Source organism: Netta rufina (assembly GCF_964035555.1).
Source record: "Netta rufina genome assembly, chromosome: 1".
Lineage (NCBI taxonomy): Eukaryota > Metazoa > Chordata > Aves > Anseriformes > Anatidae > Netta > Netta rufina.
The window spans coordinates 3,968,732-3,992,151 of NC_140123.1; the positions used below are offsets into that span (position 1 = coordinate 3,968,732).

The 23,420-nt window shown below is 43.3% G+C and overlaps 1 protein-coding gene across 3 annotated transcripts in view; it reads right to left on the minus strand.

Moving 5' to 3' along the window:
• The window catches only part of TENM4 (teneurin transmembrane protein 4), a gene marked incomplete at both ends in the record, with an annotated part of 332,174 nt that overhangs the window by 47,942 nt on the left and 260,812 nt on the right, over nucleotides 1-23,420 (minus strand). For 2 of the 3 annotated variants that reach the window (XM_084306305.1, XM_084306303.1), the window contains 5 exons: nucleotides 3,666-3,898; nucleotides 11,031-11,051; nucleotides 13,731-13,980; nucleotides 15,003-15,146; nucleotides 17,319-17,586. In XM_084306305.1, coding sequence (XP_084162431.1) covers nucleotides 3,666-3,898; nucleotides 11,031-11,051; nucleotides 13,731-13,980; nucleotides 15,003-15,146; nucleotides 17,319-17,586 — 916 coding nt within the window. The remainder of the gene's footprint in view (nucleotides 1-3,665; nucleotides 3,899-11,030; nucleotides 11,052-13,730; nucleotides 13,981-15,002; nucleotides 15,147-17,318; nucleotides 17,587-23,420) is intronic. The other variant, XM_084306304.1, reaches the window with a different exon arrangement.

Below are 23,420 nucleotides of genomic sequence, written 5' to 3' on the forward strand. Positions count from 1 at the left end.
AGCAGATGATAATTAGAAAGTGGTAACACTTTAATTTGCAAGGATGCATTGAAATTCGTTAGCGTCTGAAGGCTTTGCTGAGCTCTGTGGCAAATGAATGCAAGGATCAGACTGGTTCCTAACAGCTATGATAAACACTATGATCAAACAACTGCCCCCACTATTTCCTCTGTCGATCTGCCTCTCCTGTATTTGTATAGCCTACCTTTATCAGAGAAGCCAAAGACAGGGGAAGAATGAAATTCCAGGGGTGGCTTTTATCCGTCCTAATGTCTTGTGTAAGCCAAAAACATTTTATCTCTCTCCAAGACAAGGACCACTTTGGAGAAATTATCCCCTCTGAGCTGGTGGGAGGTGAGGTGGGAACTGGAAGAGGTGACCAATATTGTGGGGAAGAGGCTCCTGCTCAGAAAATGGAGAATCATCCTGAGCAGGGATAGCTGGGGGGGCTGTGTCCCTCGGGCTCTGTCACCAGGATGAGAAGGGCACTTCCACACAGGCACAGAACAAACCATCCGTCAAGATACAAGTTTCCTTTCACGAAAAGAAGAACCAGAAGATCTACTTAGACCAGATCCTTGACTGATCCAAGATGTTAAAGGTAGGCAGAAGCCTATTTTGACACCCCATGATGGATTCTCCAGTTTTTATGAATTGCTGGTTTTCACCTGGCAGGATATATTCCTTTGGTATTTTCCAGCAAGCTGCAAACATCAACTGATTAAAATATCATGAAAGTGGAGGCAAGACCTTGTTTCCTTACACCTCCTGAACAAGCTGCAAAGATGTTCTTAAAATGCATGGTAATTATTGTCAGTTAAAAATTAACTTTAACCTTAAAAACTAGAGTCCCTTGAAGAGCAGTGATTCTTAAAGAGCTGAACTTTCCGAGTCCTGCCCTGGCCGGCTGATATTTCTATAGCTGCAGAACCATTTTCTGATTTCCCCTGGCCCTTCACTTTACCTGCCAAGAGAGGGGAGCAGAGGGTAGCCTGAGAACTACTGGCTACTTGTGCAATAAGTCATGTTTATTTCGAACTCTTATGCAATACAGTCACACCAAGAAAGCAATTGCTGGATGTTTCTGCTAGGATGCACTGCAGTGACGGTGAAAACAATGCTGACATTACACCATCAGTGTGAGTTTTCACTGTTAATCATTTATGGAGGTGCATGGGAAGGGAGTCGCACCTGCCAAAGCTTTTGTCTCTTCAGACTTTGCAAGCTCGGGCTAGAACCAGATCAGGATATGCTGTTTGTGAGCTTTCTATCAGGGGTGTGGGCTCTTGGATTATTATTTTCTTGTTGCCATATTGCTTCGTGTCATTTCCTCTTTCATTCTCAATTTACTCCCGTTCTGTGAAATTTCTGAGCGATGAGGAACGAATGCATGCATTTTGCTGTGGTATGATTGAGGTGGAAGAACAGCCTCCTGAGAGCCTGAATTGCCAACAAGAAGGATTTCAGCGCTGAAAGCTTTGAACTCCAGAGCTCTGTTTCCCATAGTGAATGCAGAAACATAATTCAGCTAAACCTCGCAACCTCCACCTGTGTAGGGAAATGAATAATATTCCTCTTATCTTGTACATGGGAGAATGGAGGTCCAACTTTTTTTTTTTTTTTTTTTTTGGACTGGTCGAACATCAAAGGGGTATAGAAAATTGGATTACAGATTTCTGGATTCCCTGATCTCATGACTCATCTGCTAGCCTGTCTGAATCTCTCTGCCCGAGTCACTTAATTTTCTTTTCACTCAGCCCTCTCATTTCAGCGAGACAATTTCTACTCTGCCCACAGGTAGCCATTCCCTTTCCACATCTGTGTCTCTGGCAATACTTCATCCCAGTATAATGGTCACCTCATGGGAGTCTGGAGTGCCTGGAACCCATGCTGGGTGCTTTGAATATTACAGGGGTAGCAGTTTGGCCTTCAGTGCTCTTTGGCACAGAGCAGGTCTCCCAAGGCAATTTCTTCTGCATCCTGCCAGCAAACAACTAGATCATATGTAACAACAACAACAACAATCAGCAGAGCTGACACAAAAGGTCACTAAATCAGTTTGGATTTCTTGGATTCAGTAACCGTAATGTTGTCTCTATGTCAAGAAAAATAACTTCCCCAGAAATCTAGCCAGGAAGAGAAACAACAGCTCAGCTGCCTTCATCCTGCCTTCTCTTTGGGAAGTAACTTGTTAGAGGATCCCTGCGTTTTGCCGAGGAGCTGCTTTACAAAGAGCTTGGGATGGGCTTGGAAATTGCTACGGTAAGGAAGGAGGGAGTTACCGCTCCCAGATGCAAGGAAAGAGGAAGCCAACAGCACACTGATGCTCAAGCCAAGAACCTAAAAATAACTCCCCACGATCCTAACAACTGGGCAAGAAGATGCAGAGCACAGCAGGCAAAAATGCCACATTTCTAACAGCATTCCTGCATGGGGGCTCTTCCCTCCTCTCTTCACAAACACTGCAGAAGGTGTGTGTACCAACAGTATCTTCCACCCCAGCTTTACACCCTCTGTGTGTTTTTTTTTGGAGGAGCTGTGGACAGCTGGGAGGAACGACATCCTCCATATGCAGGGCTTGTTACCTTGAGATTGCCAGACTGAAGTCTTGGCTACACGCAGGACTGCATATGTTTGGCTAAACCTGTTTTGAACAATTTAGTTCACAGCCATGAAGGCTGTGTGATGCTTTTATTCTGATTTGGCTGTGCTTTTATCAAATATAAGTAAGCTAATCAGGAGAGAGGTGAAGTCATACAGAATTAGATAATTCCTATATCAAAATTAGCATCCACCCTGCCACAAGATTTAAGTTAGATGCCACAGTGCCTCATGTCAATGTATAAACCTGAATTTTATGTATTTGTGAGCTATCTGCAAGTTTTGTTGGTATTTTACATACAGCAATGCTAATAGTGTTTTTTTAAATTATTATTATTTATTTATTTTTTATGCAAAGAGAGCCTCAATGAACTGAACATAAGCAAATCCTACCCAGAGGGGTAAGGACCAAACACTGTTATTTGGTAAGGAACAGAAGTAGTTAAGTGGGCATAAAATTGATGGGTGGATTTATTTTGTTGCTGTTTGCACATGTTTCCATTTCTACATGCCTCTGGCTTGGCACTTGTCCCAGCCACTCAATGCGAAGACCAAGACTGTCTGAGAGTGAGATGCATCTACAAATACCTTAAAGGAAGCTGTGGGGAGCTGGGGGTAGGCCTCTTCTCACATAACTAGTGATAGGACTAGAGGGAATGGCCTCAAGTTATGCCAGGGGAGGTTCAGGTTGGAAATGAGGAGACATTTCTGCTCAGCAAGAGCGGTCAGGCCTTGGGACGGGTTGCCCAGGGAGGTGGGGGAGTCCCCGTCCCTGGGGGTGTTCAAGGAGAGGTTGGACGTGGTGCTTGGGGACAGGGCTTGGTGGTGACATTGGTGGTAGGGGGGTGGTTGGAGCAGGTGATCTTGGAGGGCTTTTCCAACCTTAATGATTCTATAATTCTGTATTTCCAAACATGAGCCCTTAGGACGTGCTTGTGGGTTGGCTTGGGAAGGCCTGCAAAGTCCTGGGGCATTTTCTGATAGGAAAGGAGAGCTGTCCCCACCATTACTAAACAAATCCCTTTCAAAAAGATCCCCAAAAGCCTGTGGAGAAGAAGTCTCACCCCTGGGATTTGTAAGGGTAGCGTCGGTGCCTTTGCCTCCGTCTCCACAGCGGGTATCGTCGAACGGGAGGCACTGATCTCCGGTTCCAGCCAACACCTCTGAATTCTTCACAATGTCCTTCACTGATGTGGTTGACTTGATTTTGTAGATACGTCGGCTGTTGGTGTCAGAGAGGTAGATGGAGCCGGTGATTGGATCTGTGGTCAAGTAATACTTATGAGCTGGGCTGTGGCTGAAAAACAAGGGTATAACGTTATTATTATTATTATTACTCGGATGATTTGTTTCCTTACACCAACAAGCAATATAAGAACTTCAGAGGAGAAAAATGCACGGGGCAGACAGACTGGGAAAGTGCAGCAGTGCTGTATTTGCAGCCTCGGCAGAGACGTGTTAACACAGCAGGTTTCTGAGCTATGTCTGTTACCAGTCGCTGTGCTGGGAGCACTCTCTGGCATGGAGGCCAGCTGCCAAAGGAAAGGGCTCGCTGGCCAAACTCGTGCCAGGAACTGCTACAGCTTGAGTTCCAATGCCTGGGGTTAATTTATTTAACATGGACATAGCCCTGAAACTGGTGTTAGTGCAGTGCCAGACAGTGAAGGGAAAGCACAGGACACTAAACCTAGAAAACAAAGTGAAAAATAAATACAGCTGGCCTCCCGAGAAGGACCCCAGGACAAAAACCCCAAAGCAAACCAAGTGTAAAGCCCTTGAAGATGTACTCTTGAAGATCACTGCACTGGGGCTCAGCTGGTGTTCCTGCATATAAATCCCACTGACTTCAGCAAAGACCCCAGAGTCCTATCCTGTCCTGGTGGAGATAAAATGTTTGCTGCCACTGGATTCAGCTGGGTCTCAGTGAAGACAGAAACAAAACGGTCCTTGGAGCATCACGTTTTGCCCTAAGTAACAACACGAACTAGGAGAAGGTCTCAGGGATCTGAATGTCAGTCCCCTGTTAAACCTCGTTAACTCACTGCTTCCTTGAACCCAAGAAAGGGTGGCTGAGAAAATGGTGTGAGCAGGCAGAAAGATAATTTTTTAGTTCCCTGGCCACCGCACTAAGTGAGCCAAAGACTAAAGAAATGGATAAACCAGCATCTGTTTTAGGAACCTGATGAATTTAGACACAATTTGAAGATCTTTTTCTTTGAAGGATTCTATCTCTGGCTTGGTAAGTCTTTATTTTCTTGAAATTAAGTGTGTACTACCAGCATGTATCGAGCTGCATCTGCTCTAAGCCTGAAACTAACAGATGAAACGTGTGGCACCTGGTGCCTGAAAACACAGCTCCTTCCTTCTCAGAAAGGCTAAGTCATAATTAGAAGAAGTATGAAAAATTCTCTCCTTTTCTACAGAACACCTCAAAAATGTTCAAACCCATCAGCTAGCTAGAATTCATAATAAATGTACGGGCCATAGTTCAACGTTTTGCACTTAGTGCGATGTTCCAGGAGAAGCTGCTTAGAAAGCCAAATGTCAATCACAGTTAACTCTGTCCCCCGTATTAAGAAATTTCCTCCCTCCTTCAACCTTTATGTTAGGAAAATTAACCCCTCTTCAGGCACATAAAACCCACTGAATTATTGTCAGGTTTAAAAAGCCATAAGTTGGTTCTTCATTCAAATCGCTTAATACTTGGGGGGGTGTGAGGGGGAAGAAAAAAACCTTTCTGATTTATTCTAGAATATCCCCTGTGATTTATCCTATTAAAGTCTGAACAGATTTCATCTCCACAAATGACACTGATTCTTGCTAAATAAAATGCTCTGACCTTCAAGACAGCTCCAGCCTGACAGTTCAGTCTCCATCTGTATTCCCTCCCAATGACAACAGGCTGGGAGGGCATTATTTCATTTACCTGCATGTCACTCACACTAAGCAAGTGGCTTCAGCCCTGGTGGAAGAAGTTCCCGGTGGGAATCCATCCTCCATCCTGATCAGGGCCTCGCATTTTCCGCCGACTGTCCTAACAAAGCTCGGCTGAATGGCATCAGTCAGCTTTGGAGCTGTTCCTAATCTCTGTTTTGCACAGGAGATGGACAAAAGGAGGACGTTTTTAATGGCACTTTGCAATTCTTTAGCATCCTGGAAAGCGCAGATAGCTCTCGCTGAGTCTTACAGCAGGCCATGTGAAGATGGGCAAACTCAAATGATTTCTCCAAGATGGAAAAAAAGTAGTTGCAGAACTACGGGTTCCTGCTTCCCCTTCCCAGCACTATCATTGTAATTTATTTTTGGATTTCACAGCCTCACTCTGGTGGACTTTTTGTTGAATACAACCTGTGAAGGAGAGAGATCTTAAACTCGTTTCTAATTCCAGCTCTTGTGTAGAATGAGTGCTGAAGTGAACACTGGTGTCCTTTAACCACCGATCACAGAACCAGGTACAAGTGAAATAACCATCCAGCAGAAAAGCTCAGCAGCCCTTCCTACCTGAATTACGTAAAACTGTTGCATTAACCTAATACTTGGAGTAGCTGCTGGTATCCCAAGGTTAGTTAATGTGCTCCTGAATATAGGCTCCTCAAAAAAGTTAAGGGTGAATTCACAGTTCGCATCATTATGCATTTATAATTAAAAAATGAGCTCTGAGTGGTTATTTAATCCTTTGCATAGCTGGATACCACAGAGACACACATATCTTTACTAGCAAATGTACCTTGGAAGAGGTGGAGAGAGAAACTTCTGTTTATTAACCTACCTATGGGACAGTAATAATCTCGGGTCACTTAAAACCTATTCTGGATTTCAGCTTGTGAGCTGATAGTGAAATCCTACGGCACGATTGCCTTTCTAAATCTGATGTTATTAACGGTAGAGGCAGTCCCAACACAAGCTCTGCCTTTTCAGTTGTGTGAGCAATAGGAAGCACTAGCTCATTTTTATCAACTAGACTTATTTTTACTAGCATGGCTTATCATGGTCTCCTACTCACTGCTCCGTGCGCAGGGCTTTTGTGTGTGGGAAGGCTTCCTTGGATGGCTTACGTGATGGAGTATTTAAGCTGGAGTGCTTTGGAGCAGGGCTGTTCAAATGCAAACTGTGAAAAATGAACAAGCTGCAGTTTTACCCCACCAGCTTTGGCCAACAGTTTTCACCACTGTACAGGGAAGGTGTCGTGTTCTGCCCTCACATGAACCGCAAAGCGTTAGATGCTGGAGCTTTTGTTTAACACTTTGAGATCCTTCAGGATGAGAGATGCTAAATAAACATACTGTGAAAGTACTGTAAAAAAAAAAAAAAAATTAAAAATCTGTAAAAGTTCCCAACCTGCTTCCCTTCATCTGTGATAACGCATGAGCACTGGAGCCAGGAACACGGAGGCTTTGCTTTTTATTTAAAGTCACAATCAGAAGGCAAATCCAAGTGGCAATTTGGACTGAGCTGAGCAACAACTGAAATAAATCTGCCTGGGGCAAAGCAGAGAAGATTTTTGGGCTTGTTTTCTTTCATCCCCTCTCATTGCTCAGTTAGATAAAGGAGCAAAACAAAAGGCGGGATTTTTTACTGTTCAGAAGACAATCAGTTACAGTTTTTGTAGCCTTAGAGTATTTATCCCCCATATTGAGATTGCCACCACTGGAAACGGGCCGTGGAGGGAGAGAGCTGATTTCCTATTCAGATTATTCCTTTTGCTATTAGGATTTTTTTAGAAGAAACTCTGAGCACTGCATTGATATTTTAATTCCCCGGAGCAACAAAACAAAGTTGCTGGGATGGGGTGGGCTGATCCCTAGCTGAAAACAGGCTTTTTAGTGGGTAATAGCAGGCACAATGGTGTAATCACTGGGAACAGTCTCATAAGCAGAAGTTATGAGAAGTTAACCAAAGTTAAACGAAGGTGAAATGACTTTCCTATATACTTGATGTGCTGAGAAAGCACAAGGAAATCTTTCGAATTCACAGTGACCCAAGTGAGTTGGGGTTGCGTATAGGCTGTCCCATTCATCTGCCTTGTCCCCTTCCTTTTTTCATTCTCATTCTTAGGACAGGATAGTGCCAGCACCATCTGGGGAGCTCTGCAGATAGCTTAAGGGATTCCAACCCCATTTGAAAGTGCTTTTGCCTTACATGATTCCTAGCACACAGGCATGAGGAAGGAAAGTGATAAAAAATGGGGTGAATAGGCAGACGTGGCACTCAGCTGGATTCCTTCTGTAGTACAACGATAGGTGTAGAGCAAAGGTTGTCATCATACCCTTGGGTACAAAGCCCATGGTCTGTAGGACCCTCCTGCTCCAGCATGGGAAGCCAGTCTTTAAGGAATAAAGCTGGGAAAGAGGAGATGGTCCCTGGATTGAGCAGGTTACCTATGTCAGCACAGCAGCCTGCACCTTTTTGTTGGTTTCTGTTCATCCCACTGAGCTTCAGATGTCTGCAAGGCAGATGCTTACAGACCAACCAGCTGCCTTAACTCCTTTTACAGCTGATGGAGAGAAATAGCAACTTTTGAGGTACGATTCATCTAACATTTTCACCATTTGTTTTATGGGATGACCTACATCTTAGTCTTTCAGATGCGAGGCCATCTCCTACCTCCTCTAAAGGACAACTGCTGCTAATGGTAGCAACGTGGCTCTGAGGTCAACTGAGAGGAGCAGTCACAACACCAGAGTTAGTTATCCGTAACAGCTGATCTGAATACATCTCCGGTGCTTTTTTGGATCTGATGTCTTCGTTTCAAGCACATGAAATCACCTCCGTAACACTTTCTGTGCTGGCTGCCCTCTTCCCCTCTGAGCCTTGCTGGCCACATGCATTTGCTGGTGACTAAAGAACTGCTGAATTCCTGCAGCCAAGAGTTTTTGTTCAGAGGGGCTGTTTCCATGGCTCCATGCTAAGCACCCTGCAGCTCGCAAACAGAGGATTTTATTATAGCTTGTGTGAGGTACTGGTCTTTTTTTTTTTTTTTTTCCTTTCCCTGGGTGACATTCAATAGATTAGCACATAAGGAGGCCACACAGTGCAGTGAGCTGAATTTACACTTGGCCTTTTAGTGTTTTCAGTTTGTGTGCAATGCCCAAAGCTCTTCTGGTGTCGCAGGCTGGGTAATAAAACTTCATAGCAATGCTGTAAGCCAGCCCACGGACTGCAAAGGACTTTTGATCCGAACCTTGGGCAGTTTTCTCAGGCATCTCTTTTTGCCACTAATTGTAGATTTGTCTTTCTGAGGTAAGGATGGAAACAACAAAGGAAGAATATGCTTTAAGTGTGGCCACTTTTTGCACATCTGCAAGACAGAAATGCTTCACTGCACTCCATGTTCCTGCAGAGAAAAGGTAATGCCAATTAACTGCAAATTATTATTGCCATGCTTGGAAAAGGTCTTTAGGTTCTGTTGGTCCATCAAGACAGGTCCATACACGTAGACATATGGGAATAGGTTCATATTCATCTACTATTGAATGACAGATGGGGGAAAAATTGGGATGCATTGCTATTTCACGATGATTTCTAGGTTAGCTGATGTTTCTGTGTTGGCCCACAGCCTTTTTGGCTGTTACAGAGATGGAGCTCAGCTACCTATGCTGCACTGTAGAGCTGAGCCTCTTGGTCAGTAGCTCTAGCACCTCTGAAGAACAAGCTCCAGAGATCCTTCTCCCTGAAACAAGGAAGCTTTTACATATGGACTGCAGCTTTTCCAAACCACCGAGGTTTGCTCCTTTGGATCTCACCCACTGCAATTATTGCCTGCCAACGACGTCAAGGTTTGGGCCCTCTGGAGCTCAAAGCTAGGACTACACCCACTCATTTCTTCATGGCTCAGGGATGAACAGGCTTCCTAACACGACATGCTATGGCAAATGACACACAACAGCTGCTAACTCACATAGATGAGTCCTTTAATGGAGTCTCAGATGGGAATATGCAATCTAGAGCTCCTCATCTCTTCCTTCACCCTTACTGGTTCCCTTTAGACTGCATTGGAGTAGAAATGCCTTAGCTTGCCTTCATTTCATTTCTTATTTTTCAGGAATTGCCTACAGGCTGAAGCCCTGCCAACTTCCTATAACTCTGGTGGCATCTGCAGCATTTGTGGCCAGTCCGTATATCTTGACTCAGTGATTGCCTTCACATATAAAAACTCTTCTTGTAACAGCTCTTCAGCTGCTGCCCTTCACTGTCAAAGCAGGTGCACTTTAGTGGCTGTGTATTTCTAGGTCATTAAGGATACAACCTGGCTGATCCAAAGAGAAATGAGATTTTGTGTTGCCTTCGAATGATGTGAAAGAGAAGCTGGGGTCTGGAACTCAGCCTGATGAAGACAGCCAGTGCAAAGGTCTTGTGTACCAACCTCCCAGCCCAACTAATAGACCCCTTGGGCCAGTTCATTATACAGGGGAAGCTCAGCCTTTCATTAATGTTTTGGCAATAAGACAAAAAAACACTTTCTACTCTATTGCATTTCCAGGCATGCAGATAAAATGAACATTTCTGGTTTTGCACAGCCTCTATAAAATCAAAGAAACAGTAAATAAAAAGCACGTAGCACAAAAAATCCCCAATCCCAAATGCAAAAAGAAAACTAAACCAAAAAAAAAACACCCAACTCCACAGTCTAAGCTTCTAATTTAGAAAGCATCTGGGGAGAAGGATGGGAAACTTGTCAGAGCCAGAGAAGTCCTTGCAAACACAGGCAGTGACAGGAGGTTGACATCTTCCTGAATGCAACTGATTGGATCAAACCCACTGCAACTCCAATGAACCCGAGTGACAAATATTCTTAGTGACAAAGCTCCAATTTAGGAGTCTGTCTTTAATGTTGTTTTCTTGTCATTACTCTTTTTCTTTTTTTTTTTTTTATTGCATTTCCTGGCTAAGGTTCCGAGTTGCACTACCTCCTATCTGAGCCTGACACACTTTCACAAAATGCAAAGGCTCTCTCTGAAGAGCATAAGCCGACAGAGTTACAAAACCTTAGTTCCCTAGATGAATGATGCCAGGGTACATCTGGCCCTTCATTTTGTCCGTTGCACTCCCCAAAACTCAAAGGGAAGACACTTCACCCCATGAAGATTATTTCTCCATCAAAGTTCTCCAAGAGACCTGTATCCTGGTGGTGCCTTCTCTTTACCTGCTGAATTCCCACCCTTTTTTCCTTCCACCCTCCTCCTCCTGTTACCCTGCTTCTCGTGCCTATCTTTCCTCTGTCTGCAACTGCAACTGATCATGCAGAAGTCTGTGCGATTCTGCTCGGTGATTAATGGCTTCCCGTTCTGATGACTGATCGCCTACGCCAGTTTTAATCACACCAGCTTCATTTCCTCTTGAATCATCTGGAAATGGCACTCATGGCTTACTGTGTAACAACATGCAACAAGACAGGGAGCGGCAGAAGAATTCTCCACTGGTTGGCTTACCTATGTCTGAAATCTTTATTTCTGACAGAAGACAGGAAAGCAGGGAATAGAAGAAAGAATGAGGTGTTAGCGGCTCAGTTTGAAGCATTATTAGCAGATTGAAAACTTGACAGTAACTGTATCATACAATGCAATAATAAATAAAGACTTAGCTGGAATGACACTGATATATTTTATATTGGATATTACTTGTCAGTGAGCTCTCTTATGCATCGCTGCATATCACAAAGGAAGTGTGATCTCACCTGCTTGGAGTTATCCACTTATGCAAAAGATAGGACCAGGCAGACTTTATCATACAGAGCAGTGCCAAGCTAAATATATGTAGATGCAGATATCTTCACGGCTTTTTTCACTATCCTCAAAGCATACCTTGTGATTTGCAAAGATAACTTAACAGTTGCATAGTTGTGGGTGGCAGTTCATTGCTGTAAACTCATGAACTCCAGCCCAGAAGACTGAAATTATGCCGAGCTGGCCATTTTTCATGGGGCCGGTTATACCCATGCTGCAGTTATCTGTGACCCACAATGCATTTGCTTTCCTCTCTGCAACGGAACACTACACTCTAAAAAAAAATAAAAATAAAAAAAGGAAAAAAAATCCAACCCCAAAGCCAAATTATGAGGGTGTTAATCTCTGCAGAGATGCTGATTTGAGAAGACACAAGCAAACTCCATTTAGTACAAAAGCAATGGCTTTCCTCCCCAGCTTTTAGTCAGCCTGCATCTGAACTCGCTTACTTTATAGCACACCAAAGTGAAGAAATGTTTATTAGATCCAGTAACCTAAGTGTTTGCACAGATGAAGCAGCAATCGTTCCAGCAGATTTAAATCTGGAGTAAATTTAACTTTGTGGCTCTGCGCAAAAGCCAGCAAGGCCACTCTGTCAAGGCTTCCAATTTTCTCTTTTCCAGTCAGGAAATACTCTGCAAAACCTCCGCTGGGTCTGGTATTTCCACTGACAATGAAACAGGGATCGGGTTTTCAAAATTGTACTTCAGGGAATGAGATATTAATCCCAGCGAGTTGCAGTGGGATTTGGGCCCCAAATCACCTAGGCTCTTCTGGAAATCTCACCTTTGGTCATTAAAATAACTTTCTGGCACTGGAAGAATATTATACTCTTTAATGTGGACCAGCACAGAAGATTTATTCCATCTTCTTCCCTTATAAATATGAGAGAGATTATGTATTTGTATATCAAATAAATGAACAGCAGGAATCAGCTTTTTGCTTATTTACTCAAAAGGTACTCCAGCCCTCTGGGATGTGACTGTACACATGTCATTGTGGGCTTCCTCACACAATGAATCCTGATTTTGTGGTCTTTCTGTGGGCAGAGCAAGACACCTATTCTGTAAGTGTCAGCCTTGTGTTAGCTGTCTGGATTTTTTTCTCATATTCCATGATCTACAGTGACAGTTCTGCATGCCAAATTAGGCCTTCAGCAAAGTCTTGCAGACCTAATGCCTACGGTGTGTTTGTAAATGAGGGACTAAAAGGATCCTAGAAACCAATTCTGCTGCAGTTCAGCCCTTCCATTTTCCACCTGTAGCCTTGTGGAGCAAATGCAAATACAAAATGCTGTATGGGATCCTGCTGCTCTAGTAAGCTGTAATGGGGCCTTCTGCATGACAGTCCTGGCAGAAATGGGGCCTTACTTTTGTCCCCAGAAGACAGGTTGTTAAAGCTGAGTATAGCGGGGAGATTTTTACTTTCTTTCTCTTTCAGGTCAGACCTTGAGAGCTAAATGGGAATGCGAACCATCCTACAATGCTAACTTCATATTGAGCTCTCAGGACTTTAGGCCAGGTCCTTCAAACAGAGAGATCTCCTTCAGAAACACTGGTTTAACTCCAGTGCTGTTCCTGGGGTGAGTCTCATCTGGCCACATGAAGGGTCCAGAAGCAGGCTGTGGTGCATCGAAGTGGGTAAGTGTTTTTGTTGTGGAAATTTTGCAAATGAAAAATATCACCACGGAGGTCAATATGAAATTTTGTTTCAGTCAGAATCTATTTAATTTCCTCAGAACTTGTGATCAATTTGTAATGTTCCCTCCCCTTCCTTATTTTTAATGGATGTTCCTTAACAAGCCTCACTATTTCTCCTTATATATTTTTTTTCCTTTGTTATTTAGGGTAAAAGGAAATGCTTCACTTGTTTTAAGATGATCCATCTACATTCTCACCCTGACACAGCTGTTCAGTTGGAGACTGCAGGGAACTGATACGTGTTTGTCCCTCAAAAACAACTAAAAAAGCCTTGAATCTGTGACTCCCTCGGTGATCATCCTGTCTTAAGTATGAATGATCATCTGTCCTGATTAACCTCTACATATTGTCATCAGTGCTGTGTCCTTCCAAGTGTAGGTTATCCCGGAGGCTGGTTGTTAATTTTAAGAATTCCCACTGGTCTCTAACTAGACTGAAGGGGAGACATTAACACAGTTTGATTCAGCAGCACAAAAATGTGACAATATTTTTGGTATATGACTCAATTCTGGAAGAAATCTTGCTAGGCCAATGTTTCTCTGGTGTAAGTCAAAATCAGCAGAGTTGCAGAAGAGGCAAATCTGGGCAGCTCTTTTTTCTTTTCTGTTTTAGTGTTTCTTATTAAAAGTTTTGCTCATTTTGGTTATGCAAGATTTATGCAGAATGTAATGGCATAATTATAACAGCCACATGCAGCACAGTGTACCTTAACTCCAGTATGTTGGTGACATTGCCAGAGGGAAAGATTCTTCGGATGTAGTTGAAATCTCCGACGTAAAGACTTCCATCAGACCCACATGTTAGGGCAACAGGAGCCAGGAGCTTGTTCCCATCTGCAAGCCCATTGCAGCTTGGACAAGAAATGCTACGTCTACGGCCGTTGCCCATAATACTTCCAATTACAGGCGGCTGCTGGGAAATAAACTGGTTTTCCCCATTTCCTTTGTGCAAGATGCCTAGACAGAAAAAAAAACAGTAATAAGGAAATTAAGGGTAACACAATGGCACTGCAGGATACCAGCTGGGGAACCTATCAAGTGGCAAGGGGGTGTATCATCCTTCCTAGTATTTTTTTGTGATGGTTTCAAGGAGGGCCCCCTTATTTGAAGTAAGCATTTTTTTTTACAGCCCCATTACATTTCTTGCAAAATAAAAGTATATAGGGAGAACAAGACCGTCTTTGCTTTTGAATGAAATACACTTTTCAGCATCTCATGAATTTTCACCTTCCTTTTCTGTCCCTCTTTGCCCTGTAATTTGCAGCCTACCAGGGAAAAAAAAATCACATAGCTCATGAAAAGATAAGAGACAAGAAAACCATGGTGCACTCTCTAGAGAAATGTTTCATCTGCAAAGCTCAAAGGAGCTCTGCTTATGTTCCTTATAAGTGTAGTGTTTTCAGCAGTGGTGTGGGATGAATTTAGATGTTTGCTCCCATACCACTGCTATCATTCAGAGAGAGACAGCACTTCCATCCTTTGAATGTGTTCAGTGGAGGCTGATCAGCCTCCAAACCTTCCTTATGCAGGCTTGAGCTCCCTTCAAGGACTCTGGCACCTTCCATTTTCCTTTATAACCTGCAAAACCTCTCATTTCTGCATGCTGCAGGATATGTTTGGGTGGATTTAAAATCAATAGTAGGTCCAATCTGAATACACTGAATATATTCCCCTTATTATTATTATTGGAATAAATTCCTTGTTAATCACCTTCTTTTAAGAACAATACAAAGTTAGAGATGCCTATATGATTCATGGACATTCATTTGGTTCACCATGGTCAGCTCCTCTTGGGTTTACACACACAAAATTGCTTCTAAATGTACATTACTATAAATAATTTGTTGGTAGCATATGTGATAGAATACTTGTGTTGGTCAGGTTTCTTTCCTTTCCTTTTCTTGAATTCTTAATGATGACAAGCAACTGGGCCTTGCAACACAGCATTATTCTCCTGCTATGTGCTACAGTCAACCTACCACTTTGTATGTTGAGGGCATGGTGCTTGTCCAGGGACCATCCTCCAAGTTTGGAAGCGTCAATTTCATAGCCTTGAAGCACAGCCGTCCTCTTCTCCCACAGGATCAAGTCAGGACAAGATTCATACTCATAACCCACTGAAACTGTGAGCAAGAGAGAAACAAAAGACTCCCTAGGTTAGTAATTTGGAAATGCACAATCAGCACACGCAGAATTTCAGCTGAGCGGGGGCAAGAACAATTCTACGTGCAACTGCCTATTTCATTTAAAATGTCATCATCATAATGTGGAGTCTTAATATTTCCCACTTTAAAGGCCACCCTGCATTTAAAAAGGTCAACACAGTTGTAGATGTTGGGCAAATGTGCTAAATATTTAAAAGGCACTGTTTTAAAGACATATCTTAAAACAATGGCTATTCTAGAGTATAAAATAATGCTGGGCTCCTAAATGGGAGCATTTTACTCCTGTCTGCTATCTTTGAGGTAAGACTGCATGTTAGGAATTTGCTTAAAATCATGGCCTTACTTGGAAAGTAAAGACTTACACAAATGAAGCAAGGGACAGTGAATCCCTCAGAGGCAGCAGTCTCACACCAGGTTGACTTGTGGACATTGTTAATGTCAAAAAGATACACAGCAAAATGCAGTTTGACTTGCCATGATGTCTAATCAGAGTCTTTTAGGAGTAACTCTGCTGAACGTACCAGAATCACTTAGGAGTAAAATGATGTCAGTAAAAGGAGAATCACGGTTTTGACAGAATAATTATTTTCTCAGAAGTGCAAGACCCAGTTTCATTGGTCTGCTTTTCTTCTGCCCTACCAGATCTTTTCAGTACTAACAGCTGGAGCAGAGCAGAAATGTAAGTTCTGATCAAAAGAAAAGCAATTATATAGCTCTTTTTTTTTTTTTTTTTTTTTTTTTTGCCAGAAAAAGAAGTCTGGTATCCTGAAAAGTGCTGAGCACTAAGTGAACTCAAGATCCCCCATCAAATATCACCCTTTTCAGGTTCACACAGTATCAGGGGAAGCTGTAGTTCAGGAAATAAAGACTTGATATTTTCCACGCTGCTGGTGGAAGCCTGAATGCTGATGTCCTCAGACTTGCTTGTGTACCCTGGGGCTGCAGAGCTGCATCATGGAGTGATGCATCACCTGCTCATCTAGCATCTTGAAGAGCATGTAAACATAATATTTCAGTATGTGATATGAAGACAAGCTGCTTATTCTGTGCTCCAGACTGTGTAAGGTTCAGCAGGTTGTATCACCCAGCCTACTCGAGGCAGCAGAGTACAAGGAAGACACCTTTTCTCCCTCTTAGAAAACATCTCCTCTAAAAAGACTTATCTTCTGTGGGGCTATAAGGCACCAGGGAACAATCCTTCTATCAACAAGAGCTCTATTTGTTAGTTTGGGATCTCTCCCATGTTGCTAATATCATTGACTTGGCATCCTGAAAGGTCCAGTCTACACCCTGCTAAAGACCTATACATAAATTTCCCTGGCTGTTCATCAGCCAGAAAGGAAAAGCTGCAGAGCAGCATCACCTTATTCACTATACACTCAAAATACCCTCTTCCTTCCACCATCATTGCACAGGGCTCACTAGGTGAGGTCTGGGATGGCAGCAGGAACTGGAAAGAAGTGTGTATCTGCATGGGTATTATAACCACAGCACAGATTCCTGCTGCTGTGAGGACTTCAGGTTCTGTCCCTGCAGAACGGAAGGCATGGGCCATACTGGTTGGTGCTGTGGATGTGGCACCCAGAGTTTGCAGAGCCCTTTCATCCTCTGCCCTGCAGCTTCTGACAGCCTTTTGCAGATGCAAGTGGCTGCATAAGGTACGAAGGAGAAGAGCACCATGCCTAGAGCATCCCAGCTTGGGATGACATTCTTAAAAAGGTAATAAATAGGAAACTAGGAGATCAGGGTAATCCTGAAGGTCAGACAGAAGGAGGGGAAGAGATTAAGACTCAGTCCTAGGGATTTATTTCAAAGAAGTGCTGACAGCTTTCAGCTGTAGGTGAGAGGTAGCCAAATGCCTCTAGTCCCAGTTCATTCCTTCTTCATGGGTATGATGGTAGCAGCTCAGGACGTATGCTGGGCCAAGAGCCAGAGAACAGATAAGCATTCATCTGCTGGGAAAACGTGTGCTGTCTGAACAGCTGGGCCCAATCCTCTCCAAGGAAACAGCAGTGAACCAGCAGGGACCATTTTATGTGTTAGCAGTTGGACCATAACAGTCTCCGACAACGTTTGTGCGTTGCCACTCGGCTGCTTCTAAAAAGAGATGCAGGCCCTGGGGTCACTTACCAAAAGCTTCCGAAAGCCCATACACCTTCTGGCTGTAGACGTCTGTCTTATCCCAGATGAAATAATAGGACAGGTCTGGAGCAGCTGCAAACCACTTTCTGAAGAGGCGCCCCTCGACGGCCACCATGAGGTGGACTTTCATGAGGTTGAAGGGGATGGTGGGGTGGGTCATGCTGATCCTCAGGACTGATTTGTAGCCAGCTGTGCGACTGCTCAGGTAACTCACTTTTATTTTACTACCGGAAACGTTAATCTCCTCCTGTAGAGCCTGTGGAAAAGCAATCCAGGAGTGTTAAATCAGCTCCGAGCAGACAGGAAACGGCAGTGAAGCTGCAATTAATCAAACACACCTTTATACATGCTCTGGTAGACACGTCTAAAAAAGCACACCTAGTAGGCATCAATTATGAAATCAGATTTATAATTTATAGAGTTATTTCTGGAAGCCAGGAATGCCTCCTCTTCATCTCTGTTACATCGGAGTGTAAAGTGCCAAGGGTTCTCCATGCATTGGACTATTACCCTCTGTGGCTATTCCATGTGGGCACTAATGGTACTAAGGTCAAATTGGAAATTATCAGACAGGATTTTAGAGCTCTGGAGATGATGATAAAGGATTTGGGAGCTCAGACATTTTTTTCTCAGTCCTTCCAGGGAGGAGGGAGGATGGGAGGAGGAGGAGACAGATTTTCCAAGCTGATAACTGGCTGTGCCACTGGTGTTGGCAACAGGCTTTTGGTTCCTATGACCACGGGACCCTGTTTAAAGACAACTGATAGGGAGAGAGGGGATCCACCTCACTAAGTGGCACACATGTGTCTTTGCCAACAGGTTGGCCAAGCCCGTAAAGAGGGCTTTAAACTATGAAAGATTTGAGAAAGTGAGAGTTACAGAGAGAGGGTAGTCAGCAAAACATGGCCCAAGTTGGGGTGCCTCTTGTGGCAGTGCATATGGATCTCATGGAACATCCTTTTTCACCCCTCCTTGGAAACCTACATGCTCGATTACCTCTCTGAATTGCCCATACAGTGAGACACACAGCATGGAGAATAAACAAGAAGAATTAGAGACCTGTGTGTGGTCACAGGGCTACAATCAGATTGCAGTTCCGGAGACATGGTGGGATAGCTCGCATGACTGGAATGCTCTCATGGATGGCTACGTGCCTTTGGGGAAAGACAGGCCAGGAAGGTGAGGTGGTAGAGCTACTCTTTATGTGAGAGAGCAACTGGAATGTATCGAGCTCAGCCTACGGATGGATGAAGACATGGTTTATTGGGTTATATTGGTAGTAGGATGATGGTTGGACCAAATGATCTTGAAGGTCTCTTCCAACCTTAATGATTCTAGGATTCTATAATTCTAAGAGTGAGTTGAGAATTTATCAGTAAGTGTCTTGTTTGAGTCAGTGTTTACAATGAGACTCGTTGCTAAAAGGAGTCCCTGGACTCATGGCGAAAGGTGTCTGAGATGACTCCAGCCCAACAGTAAAGCTTCCATTTCTTCTGCTATCTTGGTAGGTTTCTGTAGTTGCTAATCTTTGCCTCTTGGCTTTTTCTTCCAATAAAATATCAAGCCCTTGGTATGTGTCTTGTATCCTCAAGGATGTTCCCCAGTCTTGCCCATAACCTGCCATTCTCCCATGTCACTAATCATGCTCCCAACCTCTCTGACTCACCCATAGCAGTTTTTCCCCTTGACCTCTCACTCCTTCCCTGTAACTTGTCCTCTCCTACCTCACCTCTGGTCCTCTTTGCCCTTTCTAGCTCTAGCCTCTTTTCCCCTTGTGTCTTGACCCTTATCTTCTGCCCTCACATTCGTTCCTACTTATTCTGATGTTTGCTTAAAACTCCCTCCGATCTTACCTACGCAATGAAGCTCTTGGCCTGACCTACCACCATTGACATCTTTCCCCTGCCTTGCTCTCTCCTTTCCCCTCCTTTTCTAAATTCATTAGTATTCCAGGTGAGTTGCTTCGTTTTCTCCTCCAGCCACTCAGTAGGGATATTGCTGACTGACTGGGATGTTCACCTCACAGGTCTCCACTCCAGTACAGAATTTCACAGAAGACTGAAAGACAGCAGGGAAAGTTTTGTCTGACCCTGTTCTGCTTTGAGAATAGAGGAGACTCACTAAAGATGGGATTTTCAGGTAATTTACCTGCTAAAGTATAATCAGATCTTAGCATTATTATTATTTATTTTTAGTTGGAGAAATGCAGGGACATTTTCTGGAAGGCAATGCAGCGTACATCCCCTACACCATGCTGATTCTCCTGTGCAAAATGGTGATAAAGGGCATTTCTTTCTCAGTTCTTTTGGGAAAATAAATTAGCTGTTACTTTTCAGAAAATTTCATCCCTAGGTAAGCACCCAACATGGTCACTTTCAGCACAAGCTGGCAACCTTTGGGAAAGTTCGAAAGATGAAGGTAGAAGCTTAGCAGCAAGCCTGAAAACTTGGTCTGATAATGGGATGTGTCAGGAGGTCATAACTAGCTCTGTTCTCTCCTGCACCACTTCTGCAATACTTTCATGTGCTGGACCCAAAATGAGCTATGAAAATACTTCCCCAGCAATAATCAGCTTTCATAATGCTAAGGGCATGGAGGCTGGAAGGCAGGTGGGTCAAGAGATCCTCCCATCAGGAAGGGATCACAGCTGTCCTGGGGCTCTCCAAGCCACTTCTGCGCCTCCCACACTCAATTCCTTCTGTGTGGAAGCAGCAAAATTCCCTGATGTGACAACTTGCTCATCTCTTACAGGTTTTCTAGTTAGAGTTATAAATAACGACAAATGTTGTAATCTGCCCCCTGAAAAGACCTCTTCTAAGCTATTATCCAAGGCCTAACACTTTTTCAAGTGATAACTTACAACCTCTGGGCTTGCAGCACTTGACAAACGGACACATCCAGAAGTTAAAGTGCTGTTCCACTGTGCTCATAAATATTTACTTTCTCTAATGCAGCCTTTTTAATTTACATATCTCAGCGCTTAGAAAGCTGAAAAATGACAGAACTGGGAAAACCCAGGAATTTTAAAATATATTTTCGGAGCTCAGCAACAAGCTGGGCTGGGACCAGGCTCAACCAGAGACCAGCTGAGCCAAGCTGCAGTAAAGGTGGTCCCTTGTATCAAATCTGTCTTCATATGTAACCCCTTTAGGAAAAAGCCAGACAGAAATAATTGTCACTGAGGTACTATTTGCCATGTCTGGTTCAAATCCCTGTCAGAAATAATTATTTCTCTCTGTCATGATCTGTCTCTGCTGTCTACCATTTCAGAGGAAGGGTCAGCACAGCCGTACTAAGGCACTGAGCAGCACAAGGGATTGTGTTTAAGGGTGCTTCCTTGAAGATCTGGTTCAAATGGTAATTCAGATTATCCGAAATGCATTTGTAGTTTGTAAGCAGAACTAAGCTAGCAACAAAGTAGGGTGGGAGAAGGATAATCTAATAGGACGCTGGTGGGACAAGGGGGAAAAATAAGCTTCAAAATACCCTGAATGCACAAAAAGTAATGATGTGCTTATTTCCCTTTGATAATTGCTGCTTTGCCCAGACAAATTCATATGCTGTGTCCAAGATTAGGGCTCTTGGAGTTTATCACAACCTAAGCAAAAGTGGTCAAGCCACCAGGTCAGGCAGAAGAGCTGGAGCTTCAGACTTACGAGGGATTTTCACCACTTAGTAATTTTCACTGCCTTGCTCCCTTCAAACCTGGGTGTTGATCTATGTTTGTGCTAGCAGCAAATTCTTCCACTCTTTGCATGAGACAGTGTAGAAAATATTGTTTCTGTGTGCAGGGTTACATGTTTTTCTTACAGCTACTCTTCACTCTGCCAGTATACACGGCAAGAAACTATCAGTCTTTTTTTTTTTTTTTTTTTGTAATGCTCAGGGGGAATTTTGAGAAAGAAAGGCATTTAGGGCCTGATTTGGGGACCTTAGCACAGGCATCTGGTGCCTTTGAGATGTTCTGTGGTATCCAAAACCTCTGCATGGGGATGATTGGTCTGACATGGAACTTCTTGGGATCTCCACCTTCCTAAAGCTACAGGTGGAGGTCTGAAGGGGCCCTTCAAGACATCTTAAATGGCACTAAATCCATGTTCAGACACCTGAATCAAACACTTAAAAGGTATTACTTAGTGTTTTGAATGCATCCACGTAGAGGACTCTGCATGTGCTTGTTGCATATCATGAGATTCCTATCTTCCCACTCCTTTAGCTTGTCAAAATCCCTTTCCTAGCCCTGCCATCTGCCTGTCAACTCCTCCCAGCTATATTCTTTACTATTATATTTAAAATTTCTCTAACGTGGACTGTGTATTATAAAATGCAGCTGCAGAGGCTGACAGCTAGGTTATTTTATATTGTATGTATACCCAGTGCAGGAATTAAAAGTAGTCCATTTATGAACTGAGAACGGTCAGGACTCTGCTACAATTGCAGATTCTCTTCCATGACTCCTGCATCACAAACTCTTTTACCTTCATCTGTCAGTATTTGAGGAAGAATACAATTTTATAGGTTTGGGTTCAATCATTTGGCATGTGGGAAAAGTACTGTTCATCATCTTGTATGAGGGAATTTAGGAACCTAAAAGTTAGGAGCCTCCTCAAAGATACTCTTCCAGGTCTCTCTGTTGGCAAAAGGAAGAAGGAGGTTCTTCAGAAGGTGGGTCTTGCCATATTAATTTGAGTGGGATTCCATTCCAGTTTAAGCATCTAAATCCAGCAACTAAATCCCAATGTTGACATATAAGTGTGTGTATATGAGCTAGGCATCTAAGCATTGATTATAGTCAGCAGAGATCTAACCAATACTGTCAGTGGCAATCTGATACCTTCAAGATGGTCAGTTTAATTGATCTGTAGGCTCTGCTGACAGTATTGATTAGGTTTCTGTCAGGTTTAATGGGAGCTCGAACATCCAGCACACCTCCAGACGACTGTAGGTGAACACCTGATTTAGATACCTTAATCTCAAAATGAATCCCACTTAATTACATTCCGTAACTACAGGTGTCCAGTGCCATTTGGGATGTCCACGTTATCCGTGACATTCACAACGGTTTGGCAGATGTAATGCAAGACATTGATAGGAGAATTATTCTGAATTGCCAGTTGGAGACCAAGCACAATATTTGCAGGGCATTTCAAATGGCACTGCCCATCTATAGTCAGGAAATCGTATTGAACCATTGCTTATGATCTACATCCCTGGCCGCTTTCACAGTCAATAGACAGACACTGTTATTGAAGAGAAATTATAGAATGTTTTAGTTCGATAGATATAATTAACAAAATCTAACAAGTACCCTACCAAATAATGAGTGAGGTTGAGTGAGATTATGATTATAGTATCACTGTATCAGATATTTGCTTCTTTCAGCACTGAACATCGCCTTTCATGGTGCTTGTTGGAATAAGAAAAAGAGACGTGAAAATAGAACCGAGAATTTGCAATCTGATGGACATTACAAGATATGAGACTTATTTAGTAATTAAGCTGGGACAAACCCAGGGCCTCTAATTGGAAATTAGTGTGGGAAAAGTTCACAGGATATGGCCCAGAGGGAAACGTAAAGAGACCACTAGGCTCATTTGTTCAGTACCTGGTTCAGTACCTGGTGTTCCACAATTAGAAGATATGAAGTGACTTCTCTCCTCATTAATGCTACCGAAACCCCAATGGAGTCAAGCAGGAAGCACACAATTTGTCGCTACGCTTGTTATTATTTCTACCTTGGCAGGTTATTATTTGTCACTAAAAGCAATACCCAGGACACTCTGAATGCTGGCATCTAAAACCCAGGGAATAACATGCCCAGGAAAGGAAAGCTTGAATTCTGCCACATCCATGTGTAGCAGTGAGTATTTTTACAGAGGATGGGGAACTGAGTTGTTTGCATCATTCAGTTTCCACTCAGCAAAATACTTTGAACCCACGGCAGGTTGTTACAACTACTTTATGTGATCCATATGTCCTTAAACACCAGGAAAATGGGGATGAGGAATAAAAAGCCACCCTCCCACTCTGCTCAGCCATCCCATGTGTCACGAAACGCAATAAAACCCAGGTGCTCCACGTGCTGGCCAT